Source organism: Tupaia chinensis, unplaced genomic scaffold, assembly GCF_000334495.1.
Source record: "Tupaia chinensis unplaced genomic scaffold, TupChi_1.0 Scaffold000323_1, whole genome shotgun sequence".
Taxonomy (NCBI): domain Eukaryota; kingdom Metazoa; phylum Chordata; class Mammalia; order Scandentia; family Tupaiidae; genus Tupaia; species Tupaia belangeri.
Window position 1 is genome coordinate 1,250,672 of NW_006159817.1, and position 15,403 is coordinate 1,266,074.

A 15,403-nucleotide genomic window follows, 5' to 3' on the forward strand; every position below is an offset into this window, starting at 1 on the left:
GGGGATGGTCACGCCGCAATCCCTTCTCCTCCATTCTCCTCTCGGGATTTTGGGCACGCACACACACGCGCCTGGCGTTAGTTTTAAGCCACCGGGTCTGGGACACAAACCGCGGTCGACTACGTGGGAGTCCAGCAACATAGCCATTACGCTAACTGCTGGTTCCCCAAACTGCGTCTTTTTATGAGAAGCGCATGGCCACAGAAGTTGCTGCTAATGCTTTGGGTGAAGAATGGAAGGGTGACGTAGTTCAAATCAGGGATGAAAACGGCAAGCAAGGTTTCCCCATGAAGCAGGGTGTCTTGACCCACGGCTGTGTTTGCCTGCTACTGAGTAAGGGACATTCCTGTCACAGACCAAGGAGAACTGGAGAAAGGAAGCACAAATCGGGACCAGCAGTTGGCGTAATGGCTATGTCACTGGACTCCTATGTAGTCAACCGCGGTTTGAGTCCCGGACCCAGTAGCTTCAACTCACGCCGGGCATGTGTGCATGCGTGCCCAAGATCCTGAGAGGAGAATGGAGGAGAAGGGATTGCGGGCGTGGCCATCCCTTCTGGGGGGTGATTTCTCACGTTCTGTCTCTCTGTCTGTCTCTGTCTCTCTGGAGAGCGCATGCGCCCTGTAGCAAAAACCTCTCTTAAAAAAAAAAAAAAAAAAGCACAAATCTGCCCGGGTTTGTACCGTGGATACCAAGCTGAGCATTCTCCACTTGGTTATTGTTAATAAAGGAGAGAAGGATATTACGGGACTGACTGATACTACTGTGCCTCATCGCCTGGGGCCCAGGAGAACTAGCAGAATCCGAAAACTTTTCAGTCTCTCTAAAGAAGACAATGTCCACCAATATGTTGGAAGAAAGCCCTTACATAAAGAAGGTAAGAAGCCTAGGACCAAGGCACCTAAGATTCAGCATCTTGTGACTCCCCGTGTCCTGCAGCACCAACGCCGGCGTATTGCTCCCAAGAAACAACGTACTCAGCAAAATAAGGAAGAGGCAGCAGAATATGCTCAGCTTTTGGCCAAGAGATTGAAGAGGGCTAAAGAAAAACGTCAAGAACAGATTGCAAAGAGATGCAGGCTGTCCTCTCTGAGAGCTTCTACTTGTAAGTCTGAATCCAGTCAAAAATAAGATTTTCATGAGAAAGAAAGAAATAAGATCAGATCTCGAAAAAAAAAAAAAAAAAAGAGAGAGAGAGAGAGAGAAAAAAAAAGAATCTTGCCCCGAAGGCTTGAAAAACAGGCCAGGCATGTGTACAACTGCCCCAGATCTCAACAGGATGGAGAAATGGAGGAGAGGGAATTGCCACATGATCACACTCCACTTGGAGGGGTGCTTCCTCCCCTGTCCTGCTGTCTGTGTCTCTCTGGTAAGCCCTCACACCCTCTGACAAATAGAAAGAAACAAGAGAGGGGGCCGGCAGGTGATATCGTGGTTAAGGGACTCTGGACTCCCACATGGCTGACGGCAGTTCGAATCCTGGATTTCTTTTTCTCTCTCTCTCCCTCTTTCTCACTCTGTCCCTCTCTGGTCAAATTTAAATTAATAATAAATAAGGTCAAATAGAATAATTCTGAAGAAAAAGAAAAAGAAAGAAACAAGAGAGAAGAGGCAGGATGAGACCTGTGTGATTACAGATTGCAGGCAGGGGGTGGGACACTTACCCCCAGCCTTATCGCCTCCAGCTCCAGCCCTTGCCTACCCTCATCCCTAGCTGAAGGAAAAGCAGAAATGACCAGAACTTTCCCAAGAGATGGGGAAACGGCCAGAGTGAGAGATGAATGTCAGAAGAAGCCGACCACTGACTCTCCTGTCTTGATCTGTTCACCACATTCTTCTTTTATTTATTTATTTTATTTTACTTTATTTTATTTTTTGGAGAGGTTTTTGCTATAGGGCGCGTGCGCTTGCCAGAAAGAGACAGAGAGACAGAAAGCGAGAAATCACCCCCCAGGGGGAATGGCCACACCGCAATCCTTTCTCCTCCATTTTCCTCTTGGGATCCTGGGCATGCATGCACACGCGTCCGGCGTGAGTTTAAGCCACCAGGGATTGTGGTGTGGACATCCCCCTTGCAGGGTGGTTTCTTGCTTTCTCTCTCTATAAAATACAGGAAATAAGTGGATAAATGATGACTTAGATTATGGATGTATGTGCTGGGAGGGAAATAGACTGATTAAACATCCATAGAAGGCAAGAAAACAAATTGAACCAGCAGTTAGTGTAATGGCTATGTCGCTGGACTTCCACGTAGTCGACTACGGTTTGCATCCCGGACCCGGTAGCTTAAAACTCACGCCAGGAGCGTGTGCGTGCGTGCCCAAGATCCCGAGAGGAGAATGAAGGAGAAGGGATTGTGGCGTGACCATCCCCCCTGGGTGGTGATTTCTTGCTTTCTGTCTCTCTGTCTCTCTCTGCCTGTCTGGCGAGCGCACGTGCCCTATAGCGAAACCTCTAAAAAACAAAGAAGGCAAGAAAACAAATTGAGGTCTTATTTTAAGGTATTTATTTGTTTGTTTAGCTTTTGGAAAAACTAAATCTATCATTTTTTTTGAGAATTATTTTATTTAACTTTCTTTCTTTTAATTTGACCAGAAAGGGACAGAGTGAGAGAGAAAGAGAGGGAAAGTGAGAAAGCAAGCCATGAGGTCTGGGACTCAAACCACAGTCGGTCATGTGGGAGTCTAGAGCCTTTAACCACCACACCACCTGTCGGCCACACAACAATCTCTCTAAAAAAAATTTTTTTTTTTTTTGGTCAGAGGACACATGTGCTCTCCAGAGAGAAAAAGGGAAGGAGGGAAAAAACATCCCGAATGGGGCATGGTCATGCTGCAATCCCTTCTCCTCCAACTCATCCTCTTTTTGGGATTTGGACATGCTCGCATGCCCACCATGTCTTTCCAGCTGCAGGGTCTGGAACTCCAACAGAGCATTCTGCCAGGTGGGATCCAGCTGCCTTAACCACCAGGCCATGGGCTAGACAACCCATATTCTTCTTTATTATGTATTTTGTTTTGACCAAAGAAGGGCAGAGTGAGTGAGTGAGAGAGGGAGAGAGAAAGTGAGAAAGCAAGCTGCCAGGTCCGGGACTCGAACCATGGTCAGTCATGTGGGAGGGAGTCCAGCGCCCTTAACCACCATGCCACCTGTTGGTCCAGCCCACCCATATTCTTCTAAAAGTGATACTACTAGAGACAGATGCTGAGCCCAGTCAGGAGCACCAATAGAGGCATTTCAGGTAAGACAGCCTGAGTATTTGCATCTTCTGGGATCTTCTTAAATACTCCTTATCACCGTTTATTACCACAAGCAGTTTCACACCCTCTTGCCCAGCCCACCCTCGAGAAGAGCATCCTCTGAGGATCGCTCTCCAGCCTCTTGCTGTCTTTACCCATCCTCGCTCACCTTTGAACAACGCAGAAACTGCAGGTTGCGGAGGGAGGGGAGAGTTGGATCCACGGGTCCTCCGCTGGAGCCTGTACCTTTAAGGACAGGGGCGTGGCGAGCCCCCAGAGGGGCGTGTCTGGGCGTGGCTTGGGCGGGGCGAACCGAAGCCAGCACCCGGCCCGCGGGGTAGGAGCCCAGGACGCTGCAGCGGGCGGGGCGCCCTGGTCAGTTGCCGCCGGGGGTGGAAGGTCGGGTGGCGCGGGCTGGTGGGCTAGGACCGGGAAGGCCGCGAGGTCCAGAAGGGCTGAGGCTCAGAGTTTGCGGATCCCAGACCCGGCTCGAGGTAAGATGAACCGCGCCTCCGGGGTACCCGCACACCCCGAGTACAACTTCTCAACAGCCATCCGGCTTAGGAAGCGGAGCGCAGAGACCTCCCGGGGTCTCAGCTTGGAAAGCGCAGCCCGGGTGGCCTGGCCCGCCGGTTCCTACCGAGGCTGCCAACCTTGCGAGCGCATGGCATTGCTCAGCCATGCAGAAGTCGCTCAGTAAAATGCTCGCTCGCAGTGAGTAAAAGAAATCGGCAACTGGTAGAGACGAGACACACGCTGATCCTCAGGAGCTGGGGACCCCAGGGACGCGAACTTTCATTGTATACCCGACAGCCAGCGTTTATGTCCACTTTACAGATGACGAATCCGAGGCTCGGAGAGGCGATGTGACTTCCCAAGGCCACGCAGTAGCCGAGACCGGTTGGAAACCCGAAGAGTCCGGTTCCAATTCTGTGCCAAGTGGAAGACAGTTCGAGAGAACCACTGAAGAGGGAAGAGCCATACCCTCCCAGTTTCCCGGCAGCAGGTGAGGGCTGGCGGTGGGACGGGCTCCCTTTCTGTCGTCTTCCTGTCCCGGTCTCTCCTCCCCTCAGCCACTAGGGCGTTGAGAAATGTCTGTGCAAGATGTGGTCAGGGAAACAGAACCATGTTGTTATTTCTGATTGCAAAGTAAAACGTGCTCATCCCAGACCCTGTGCAGCAGCCAAAAGAAGAATGTTAATTTGCCAAGGCCCTTTTTTAAAAATGTAATTGCTCTGGAAGGGACTGAAGCCATTTTTCTGTTGGTGTGGAAGGATGAGGCAGATCTGTCCAGCTCAGCTCGGCTGCTAAGGGACTGTGACTCGGAGCAATTCACTTCCCTCTGGGCCTCGGTTTCCCCACCTGGAGGAGAAAATCTGTTACTTTGTGACCACCTTGCCAGTGACCTTGGATTCATTACCTAAATCCCGGAGCCCCCCCCCACTTCCTCCTCTGTGAAAGGGGCGGGGCCAAGGTGATAATATCTCCACACTTGTCCTTAGGGCTGGATGAAGAGGTATGGTGGCAGTGGCTTAGCAAACAAGCCTGGCTTCTGCTCACCCAGCCTCAGTTTGCTCACCCGTAAAGCGGACGTACTACCAGCACCCGCCCCCTTTCCGACACCCTGCATTTTACTAGGATTAAATGAGGTCATCTCTGCAAAGCGCATATCCCGTTGTAAGACACGTAACAACTGCCTGGCGTAGTGGGTTCCCTCCAGGGTACCAGGCTAGCCTTTCCAGGTGGCAACTGGTGGCTCGGAGTGCCTGCTCACCCGCAGAAGCATGTGCTTGTTTATTAGTTTTGAGGCCTTGCCCAGTCCCCACCACTGCTCACTTCCCGAATTTAGGTCACCCAGCTGGCCCCTGGAGCCATGAATCTCTGGATCCCGTCCAAAGTCTCTGCCCCCTTCTAATTCTGATATTCTGGCCTTATGCTGGGGGTGCAGTAGGCTTTTGGGGAAACCTCCTAGAGGTGCTAGGGGAGGAGCATGTCTAATCTGCATGCAGAATGAGCAAGGGCCTGGGCTTGGGCCTCCACCCAGCAGGTGGGTGTCTGCGTTGGCTTTCCTTTGGAGAGGGGAAGACAGCAGGCAGCTCCTTCTCTGGAAAGGTTTTCAGACCCCTGTTGGTCCTGAAGTTACCAGGGACACTGTCCGCCCTTCTCATGCCCACCCCACAGGCCACTGGAGCCGCCAGCATTTGGAACCGAAGTATCGCAAAAGGGGAAGGCCGAGTGACGGCCAGCCCTTGGGGGCTGGTGGCCTGCAGGTGACGGAATCTACACCGCTTGCTGAGTACTCTGTCTGCCACCCATGGTGGAGATAGTGTCTGGGGCCTGGGGCCCAGACGCAGGGACCCACATTAGCCTCCGGTTTCCAGCTGCAGGTGTGAACCAGACAGCCACAGTAGATGTGAGTATCCAGACAGGAAGCTGGGGTCGGGCAGGGTTGCATTCATCCAATCCACAACTGTTGATTGGTCATCTGCTATGGGCTGGACATTGAGCTGGGCCCTGGGAGACGCCAGGGAACCATGTCAGCAGCAAGCTCCGCCCTCGGGCTGGGGGAGCAGACATCTCCTGGGCAAGGGAGAAAGAAAGAAATGTAAATTTCAGGTGGTGCTGGGCTAAGTGTCACTTCCCTGGGTCAATAGAACATGGTGGGGTCCAAGGAGGATCAATAGAACATGGTGAGGTCAGATAGAGGAGGGGAGCCTGGAGCATTTCCAGCGATTTCAAATGGGGCGATCACGGGGCCAGCAGATGGTGTAGTGGTTGTGTCGCTGGACTCCCACATGGCCGATCACAGTTAGAGTCCTGAACCTGGTGGTTTGAAAATCACGCCGGATACATGTGCATGCATACCCACAATCCCAGGAGGAGAATGGAGGAGAAGGGTTTGCTATGTGGCCATCTCCCCTGGAGGTAATTTCTCACTTTCTCTCTCACTGTCTCTGTCTCTCTCTTCCTTGGAGAGTGCATGCACTTTAAGGCAAAATTCTCTTTTTTTTGAGAGTTTTTTTTTTTTTTTTTTTTTTGGGAGATTTTCACTGTAGGGCGCGTGCGCTCGCCAGACAGACAGAGAGAGACAGAGAGACAGAAAGCGAGAAATCACCCCCCAGGGGGGATGGTCACGCCGCAATCCCTTCTCCTCCGTTCTCCTCTCGGGATCCTGGGCATGCATGCACACACTCCCAGCGTGAGTTTAAGGCACCGGGTCCAGGACTTGAACCATGGTTGACTACATGGGAGTCCAGCAACATAGCCCTTATGCTAACTGCTGGTCCCGGCAAAAGCCTCTTTATAAAAGAAGAAAGAAAGAAAAGAGAAGATTGGGTAGTAGCAGATGGCTCCTGTGAGGAGGAAGTGACCCTGGAGCCAAGCTCTAAATGGAGAGAGGAAGCTGCTTCTAGATTCTAACGGTAGAACATTTCCAGCAAAGGGCCCAGCAAGCGTAAAGGCCCTGACACTGGAGCAAGCTCCGTGCTTTCTGGAACAGCAAAGAGGCCAGAAGATACAGGCAGCTCCCCCTTGAAAGCCTGTCCCACCCCAGCCTGAGGCTAGAGTCAAGGACATTTCATGCGGTATTCAGGAACTCATGCCTCCAGGAACTAGAACAGGGTGAGCAAGGGGAAGGATGTTAAAAGGAGGATGGAGGGGTAGTGGTGGCCAGAGTACAAAAGGCCTTACACACTGAGATGAGGAGGTGAGAATCATTTTAGGACAGTATGAAGCCAGTAGCGGGTTTTTTTTGGTAGGTGTGTGTGGGTGTGTGTGTGCTTGCTTTTAGAGTGCTCATACTCTCCAGAGAGACAGAAAGCAAGAAATTACCCCCCCAGGGAGGATGGCCATGCCACAATCCCTTCTCCATTCTCTGCTCCAGATTTTGGGTATACATACGTGTGCGCCTGGTGTGAGTTTCAAGCTGCTGGGTCCAAGACTTGAACCATAGTTGGCCATGAGGACGTCCAACATCTTAACCACGATGCCACCTGCTGGCCCTGCCAGTAGAGCATTTTAAGCAGAGAAGTGGGGAAATCTGATTTATTTCTTCAAAGACTCTCTCTAGCCGCTCTGGGGAGAATGGATGGAGGGGGGAGAGAGTGGTAGCAGAGAAGGCAGTGGGGAGGCTCCTGCATCTTCCAGGCCAGAGAGCGCCGTGTAGGAGCTGGGGAAGGAGCTGTGGGATCTGGAATAAATGCTGGGGACATGGTGGGCAGGTCAGACTGGCCGATTAGGTGGAAGGACCAAGTGGTGGGAGAAAGGGAGGAGTTGGTGGCTCCAGGTTCCTGGCCTGACCCACCGGTGGCCTGGAGGTGCTACTGACCTGAATGGAGAGCTCCCAGGAGGAGCAGTGGAGACACTGGAGTGGAAGAGCTCCCAGGAGGAGCAGTGGAGACACTGGAGTGGAAGGCAGGAAGGCTTCCCCCAGGGCCACCGAGGCAGGCTGTAGGATCCACTCTCACGTCTGCAAGGGAACCCAGAGAGCAGATCCAGAGAGATGGCTCAGGATGAGCCCCTGGGTCAGATGGTGGTACAGTGGGAACATGAAATGACCTGTAAGCCAGCAGGTGGCGTGGTGGTTAAGGTGCTGGATTTCCACATGGCCGATTAGGGTTCAAGTCCCGGACCCGAAGACTGAGATTCAAATCAGGCGTGTGTGCATCCATGCCCAAAATCCCTAGAGAAAAATGGAGAAGAAAGGGTTGCAGTGTGGCCATCCCCCCGGGGGTTAGTTCTTACTTTTTCTCTCTCGGTCTCTGTCTTTCCAACGAGTACATGTGCCCTATAGCAAAAGTCTCTCTCTCTCAAAAGTAAAGTGATGTTCTTCAAGGCTGACCCACCTGGAAATGTTCCTGGTTCAAGTCCACAGGCCTCCCTGAGTATCCTGGGCACTCGTATGCCCATGATCTGGGCTGGTCGAAGGCTAGGGGGTATGGTGGCATTGCGAACCTATTAGAGGGGCTGTCTTTTTCTTTCTGTATCCTCTCTCTCGGTCTTCCTCGCTCATGGAAGAAAGAAGTCAAATTAAAAATAAATGAAAGGTGGCCCCTGGAGTCCCCTCCAGCTGCAGGAGCTAGAGTTCTTGCTATGTGTTTTCTCTGACAGGAATCCCGCACTCCAGCCCTTAAGCTGAGAGTTTTTGGGACCAGCAGATGCTGATGGCATAATGGCTATGTCGCTGGACTCCCACATAGTCGACCACAGTTCAAGTCCTGGACCAGGCAGCTTAAACTCACGCCGGGCGCATGTGCGTGCGTGCCCAAGATCCCGAGAGGAGAATGGAGGAGAAGGGATTGCGGCATGGCCATCCCCCCACGGGGGGGGGATTTCTCGCTTTCTGTCTCTCTGTCTCTCTCTGTCTTTCTGGCGAGCACACATGCTCTATTGCAAAACTTTTCTTAAAAAAAAAAAAAAAAGAAGTTTAGAGTTTCCGTGCCCACACCTACTTTGTAGGGCAGGAAAGTGCTTTCATGGCCACCCTCTGAGGCAGACAAACAGGCCGTTAAACCCATTTTATAGATGGGAAGGTGGTTTGTGGTTACTGTTTATTAAATTGCTGCCTCTTGGAGTGTGCCGCGAGGGGACGGGAGGAGTGGGTGAGCTGCGGTGTGCGGCAGGTAATCCTCCTGAGTCATCGTGTTCTTGGGCTGGCATTGTGCCCAAATCACTGCTCCTCCCGCGCATCCCCTGAGGTGGCTGTGACGCTCTCTGTGCCACAGAGGAGGATGCCGGGGCCCAGGGAGCTGAGGGTGGCTGTGCCTGAGTCTGGAGATTGTGGAGATTTCTTCGGCTCCCGTTTGGAGGTCCAGGGTTCAGGGACCACACCTGGTAAGGGTTTCCCTGTTGGTGGGGTCCTGAGGCCTGCAGGGCGTTATGTCATGAGAGACCAGAGTGCACGCGACTGTATCTATGTGTGTGTCATATAAACCCTCCGGGAGCCTGTCACCGGGGCTCTCCCCTGATCGCCTAATTATTCCAAAAGCATTACCTCCCACATCACTAGGTTTCCTTTTTTTTTTTTTTTTTTTTTTTGGGGGGGGGGTGGGGAGTTTTTGAGTAGAGGCTGGCACATGTGCTCACTGGAGAGACAGAGAGACAGAAAGCAGGAAATCACGCCCAGAGGGGGATGGCCTGTCTGCAATCCCTTCTCCTCTAGTCTCCTCTTGGGATTTTGGGCACACCCACACATGTGCCTGGCATGACTTTCAAGCCTCCAGATCTGGGACTCGAACCACAATCTACTGTGTAGGAGTCTAGCTCCTTAACCACCACGCCAGCTGCTGGTGTGTGAGGGGGGCACCCAGACTATAGTGGTGGCCGTGAGGAAGTGGTACAGCGGGGATGTGAACTTGTGGTTGCCCCATACTGAATCCAAACCCACTCAGGACCCCTCCCAGGTGGGTCCGTCTGTGTTACCACTACACCATCACATGACCTTGAGTCTTTCTTGATGGGTACTAACAGATGGAAAGGCTTTAAAAACGTTGTCTTCTTGGGACCAGCAGTTGGCATAATGGCTATGTCGCTGGACTCCCATGTAGATGACCGTGGTTCGCATCCCGGACCCGGTGGCTTAAACTCATACCAGGCATGTGTGCGTGCGTGCCCAAGATCCCGAGAGGAGAATGGAGGAGAAGGGATTGCAGCGTGGCCATCCCCCTGGGGGGGGTGATTTCTTGCTTTTGTTTCTCTCTGTCTTTCTGGCAAGTGCACGTGCCCTATAGCAAAAAACTCTCCAAAAAAAAAAAGTTTTTTAGAGAGATTTTTTAGCTAGAGGGTGTGTGCGCTCACCAGAGAGAGAGAGAGAGACAGAAAGTGAGAAATCGCCTCCCCTAGGAAGGATGGCCACACCGCAATCCCTTCTCCTCTCACTATTATGAACTCGACTGTGGTTTGAGTCCCAGACCCAGAGACTTGAGATTCATGCCACGCGTGTGTGCATCCATGCCCAAAATCCCTAGAGGAAAATGCAGAAGAGATTGCAGTGTGGCCATCCCCCCATCACACACCCAGTGTGAGTTTCAAGCCTCTGTGTCCGGGACTCGAACCACGGTCGGCTGTATGGAAGTCCAGCAATGTAACCGCTACACCATCTGCTGGTCCCTAAACATGTTGTCTTGATTCCCACATGTTTGGTTGCCTAGCTCACTCACAGACCCATGTGGACTTTGCTGGTCTGTATTCCTATTAGGCTGTCAGGAAAGTCATGATACGTTTTTGCACAGAAAAACACAGAAATACGTTATGGTTTTTCCAATAACCTATTACATTATGCCCTAAGTGACAGCCATCAGAGCGGGTTTGAGGAAGCCCACTCCATAAGCAAAGAAACCGAGGCCCAGAGACCTCAGGGAGCTTACAAAGGCCACGCAGCACACTGGTGGCAGAACTCCCTCTTAAACCCAGGGCCCTAACCTCCTTAGCTGGCCCTGTCCTCTGCACCTGTTCTACTGGAGCAGGGCTGAAAGCCCCAGGGGCTAGCTCAGGGCTTCTTTCTTGGCTCTCAGCCCGCATGCACTTCCCAGCACCCTGTGGTTTCAGACGCTCATAATCTGCCTGGCCCCCAGGGCTCTCAGATCTAGCCCTTTCCTGTCTAGCTTAAACCCTGAGAGTGGCGCTTCTCCCTGGCTTCCCTGGGACTGAGTTAGTGAGAGGAAGAGAATGGGAAGGGCAGGAGGAGGTTGAACCAGGCAGGGCCCGGGGGAGGAGTGGCTGTCCAGCTAGAGGCCAGATCTGGGGGTCTGCCCTGCTGACTCATTCTGCGAGAGGAGTCCTCCCTGGCTGACCCCAGGAGGGGAAGAAGGGAGGGCAGGAAGTGGGAAGAGGTCAGGAGAGAGACTCTCTGCCCGCTGGCAGTCTGCCCAGCAGTTTCAGCGAATAACATCAGCAGACCGAGACTGAAACCACCCAGCCAGGGTGTGCTGTGTAAGGTCCCTGGATACATCCCCGTCTCTGGGCCTCCACCTTCCTGACCCGTGAGGGGCGATCATTGTGCCAACCTCCTAGGTCACTTAGGAAGACAGGTGTGATGCACGGTGTGCGGACAGAGGTAAGAGGACCTACTGTGTGCAGAGCACTATGCAAGACGGGGAGAAGGGCAGATGTTAAACAAGACGTGGCAAGTGCTCCGAGGGGAAGGCCCCGGGTGGTGGCGTGTGAAAACAGTGCCCGCCTCGTCCAGCCATTCCTCCATCCCATGAAACTCTGGGTTATTTCCAAACCTTTGCTATTGCAAGGACTGCTGCTGTGAACGCAGGCGGACAAATATCTCTTTGGGACCTGTTTTCAGTTCTTTGGGGTATATACTCAAAAGTAGAATTGCTGGGCCAGGGGCCAGCGGATGGCGTAATGGTTCCTTTATTGGACTCCCACATGATTGACTGCAGTTCGATTCCCGTACTCAGAGGCTTGAAACTCATGCCAAGCGCATGGGAGGAGAAGAGAAGAGAAGGGATTGCAGCGTGGCTATCCCTCTGGGTGGTGGTTTCTCCCTTTCTGTCTCTCCAATAAGTGAACATGCCCTATAGGAAAAATCTCTCTTAAAAAAAAAACAAATAGAATTGTTGGATCATGTGGTAATTCTGTTTTTAATTTCCTTTTTCTTTTTTTTTTTTTAAATTATTTAATTTTTTGTATCATCATTATTATTTTTTTTAATTTGCGACAGTGCATGTGTGCTTACCCGAGAGAGACAGAGAGAGAGAGTGAAAGTGAGAAAGCAAACCGCAGGGGCCAGGATTCAACCTACAGTGGTCAGCCATGTGGGAGGCCAGCACCTTAACCACTACTCCACCTGCCAGCCCCTGTTTCTTTTCTGAGGATGGGACCAGCAGACGGCGTAATGGTTATGTCCCTGGACTCCCACGTAGTTGATCACGGTTTGAATCCTGAACACAGCAACTTAAAAAAACTCATGGAGTGCACATGTGTGTGTGTGTGTGCCCAAGAGCCCAAGAGGAGAATGGAGGGGAAGGGATTGTGGCGTGGCCATTCTCTGGAGCGTGATTTCTCACTTTCTGTCTTTCTTTTCTGTCTATCCTTGTTTCTCTGTGAGCGCTTGTGCCCTATAGCAAAAATCTCTCTAAAAAAACATACCTTTTTCCCCTGAAGAAGTGCCATACTGCTTTATATAGCTAGCAACTGCACCATTTTACATTCCTGCCAGCAGTGCCCAGGGATCCAATCTCTACACACCTCATCATCATTTATTTTCCTCTTTTTTTTTTTTTTGTTTACTTGTTCTTGATAGTAGCCATGTTGATGGGTGTGAGATGGTATGGACCAAGCTTTTGAGCAAAAAGTCATTTATTTAAAAAAAAAAAAAACTTTGATATATTTATTTATCTACTTATTTGTTGTGATTTGGGGACCACTGGGTCCAGGACTTGAACCACGATCGGCCATCTGGCAGTCCGGCACCTCAAACACCACACCACCCCCCGGCCCCTGAGCAAAACGTTTAAGAGGGGCTCTGTTAGCCTAGTGGTTAGGGAAGAGATCCCACATGACCACCTGAGGTTTGAATCCCAGCCTCAGTGGCTCAGTGTGTGTGTGTGTGTGTGTGTGTGTGAATCCCAACAGGATGGGGAAGGGTTGGGATGTGAGGGTTCTCTCTCTCTCTCTCCCCCTCTGTTTCTCTGTCTCTGGAGAGCACACGTGCCCTCTGACAATTAAAAAATAAAGATTTAGGGGCCAGCAGGTGGCATAGTCATTAAGGCACTAGATTCCCACATGGCTGATCCTGGGTCAGGTCCTGAAACCAGCAGTTTGAAACTCAAACACTTGGCGTGTGTGTGTGTGTGTGTGTGTGTGTGTCCAAAATCTCAAGAGCAGAATGTAGGAAATGGGATTTCAGTGTGGCCATCTCTGCTGGGGACTGATTTCTCTCTCTCTTTTTAAATAATTATTTAACTTTTAATTAATTTATTTTAATTTGACCAGAGAGGAACAGTGTGTGTGTGTGTGTGTGTGTGTGTGTGTGAGAGAGAGAGAGAGAGAGAGAGAGAAAGGGAGAGAAGAGAAGGTGAGAAAGCAAGCCACCAGGTCCAAGATTTGAACCAGGGTCGGCCATGTGGAAGTCTAGCACCACAATCACACGCCACAAGCCAACCCCCCTCTCTTTCCAGCAGTCCAGCAAGCACTTGTGCCTATAGCAAAAATCTCTCTAAAAAATAGCTCGAGACGAGGAAATACTCAATCCAACATAGAGCTGATGGATGGCCTTACATAGAGAGCTGCTACAAAACAGTCAGAAAAAACCCTCATTCTAATTGGAAAATCTGGCAGTTCAAAGAAGAAATACAAAGGGCCATTAACACATGAAAAGAGCGCTTAATTTGTAATCAAGACCTTGCAATTTAACAAGGAGATTACTGTTGCTAATTGGTCTGAGTAAGACTTCTCATGCCAGCCTTGCTGTGAGTTCAGGAGAACTGTTTTCCATTCCTGGTGGGAGTGTATTTCGGTAGAACCGGAGAGGGTGTTTTGGAAACCCATCAGTGTTTCAGTTACTCATCCCAGGCCAGCACTCTAGGATGGTGGCTTAGCACTCTATGATGCTAGAGCCATGTGAGGAGGTTCCAGATTCACTGCCTGAGGTCTCCCTGTACACAGCAGGCATGTGTGTGCCCGTGATCCCGGTTGGCTGAGGCTGGGAGGAGGATTGTGGCACGAAGACCTTCTCAGGGTTGCCTCTGTCTCTCTTCCCCTCCCTCTTTCGTGAAAGAAATATATTTTTACAAAATGTAAAAAGAAAGATATGGGCCAGGTGGTGGGCATGATGGTTAACATGGCTAGATCCCACATGGCCAGCTTCACAGTTTGAGTCCCGGGCACGGCAGCTTGGAAACACACTGGGAGAGTGTGGGTGTTTGGCCCAAATCCCAAGAAGAGAATAGAGAAGAAAGGATTGTGGCATGGCCATCCTCTTTGGAGGCTACTTTCTCCTATCTCTCTCTCTCTTTCTCTCTCTCTCTGTCTCTTTCTGGTGAGCACACACGCCCTATAGCATAAAAAAATTTTTTAAGATCCTTATCTTGCCGACAGATATTTTTAGGGCTCTGTTCATAATCTTTGGACCACACCTTTCAGTGGACTTTTGTTGACTTCTCTTGGGTCGTTGGAAAAGTCATGACTCATTTGAAATACATCATGACTTTTCCAACGACCCCATAGTTGTCAGTATCTTTTTCCAAAGCTGCCATGTAGCCTGGAAGTGCTGGGGAATTAATTTCTGCATCCCAGTCGTCCTTACCCACTGACTGATCAGAGCTAGGGTATTTACACCAGTATAAATACCCCAGCTCCCTTGCCTCTGGTACTGAGCTCTAGTAACCCTTGCTTTCCTGCTTCTCTGTATCTATATTAACGTTTCTCAAATCTCCTCAATATACTACATCTGACTCTCTATCCCGGAACTCCCTTCTAGAGGAACCTAGAGTGGAATACCCTTCGACTCAGCACTTTCACTTCCAGAATTCTCTCTGATAGAATAATCTCATGTACTCAGAGGGTCATGTGCAAGGAAGTTCCTCATTGGCGATGTTGAAAATCAGACTCACGTGCCTACAGTGAGGAAATGCTTATCTCACGTATGCATCATCTGGAGTATAAAATACTCTGCTGGGGTTAAAAAAAGCCTTTGCCCGGGCCGGCTTGGTGGCATGGTGGTTAAGGCAGCTGGACTCCCACATGGCTGATGGTGGTTCAAGTCCCGGACCTGGCAGCTTGCTTTCTCACTTTCTTTCTTTCTGTCTCTCTCTGGTCAACTTAAAAAAAAATACTAATAATGACAATGACTAAAATTAAATAAAATAATTATTTTTTTAAAAAAAGCCTTTGTGGGGAGCCAAGGACCTGAGCCTCAAGCTCTGACTCTACCATTGTCTCAGTTTCCTTTTTTTTTTTTTTGGAGAGGTTTTTGCTATAGGGCGCGTGTGCTCGCCAGACAGACAGACAGAGACAGAGAGACAGAGAGCGAGAAATCACCCCCTAGATGGGATGGTCACGCCGCAATCCCTTCTCCTCCATTCACCTCACGGGATCTTGGGCACGCACGCACACGCACCCGGCGTGAGTTCTAAGCCACCGGGTCCAGGACGCGAACCACGGTCCACTACGTGGGAGTCCAGCGACATAGCCATTACGCTAACTGCTGGTTC

General features: G+C 50.8%; 2 protein-coding genes across 5 annotated transcripts in view; both read left to right on the plus strand.

Moving 5' to 3' along the window:
* LOC106735195 (40S ribosomal protein S6-like) overlaps positions 1 to 1,131 on the plus strand; it is a 3,041-nt gene extending 1,910 nt beyond the window's left edge. Inside the window, exons 5-6 of the mRNA XM_014589021.1 lie at positions 176 to 398; positions 661 to 1,131. Coding sequence (XP_014444507.1) covers positions 176 to 398; positions 661 to 1,131 — 694 coding nt within the window. The remainder of the gene's footprint in view (positions 1 to 175; positions 399 to 660) is intronic.
* A 2,408-nt stretch (positions 1,132 to 3,539) lies between these two features.
* Positions 3,540 to 15,403, plus strand: part of SLC8B1 (solute carrier family 8 member B1) — a 50,530-nt gene continuing 38,666 nt past the window's right edge. For 2 of the 4 annotated variants that reach the window (XM_027773125.1, XM_027773128.1), the window contains exons 1-3: positions 3,579 to 3,733; positions 4,077 to 4,245; positions 5,421 to 5,652. In XM_027773125.1, coding sequence (XP_027628926.1) covers positions 5,554 to 5,652 — 99 coding nt within the window. In that variant the 5' untranslated portion in view covers positions 3,579 to 3,733; positions 4,077 to 4,245; positions 5,421 to 5,553. Of the gene's footprint in view, positions 3,734 to 4,076; positions 4,246 to 5,420; positions 5,653 to 11,088; positions 11,293 to 15,403 lie in introns of those variants that run through there. The other 2 variants (XM_027773126.1, XM_027773127.1) reach the window with 2 other exon arrangements.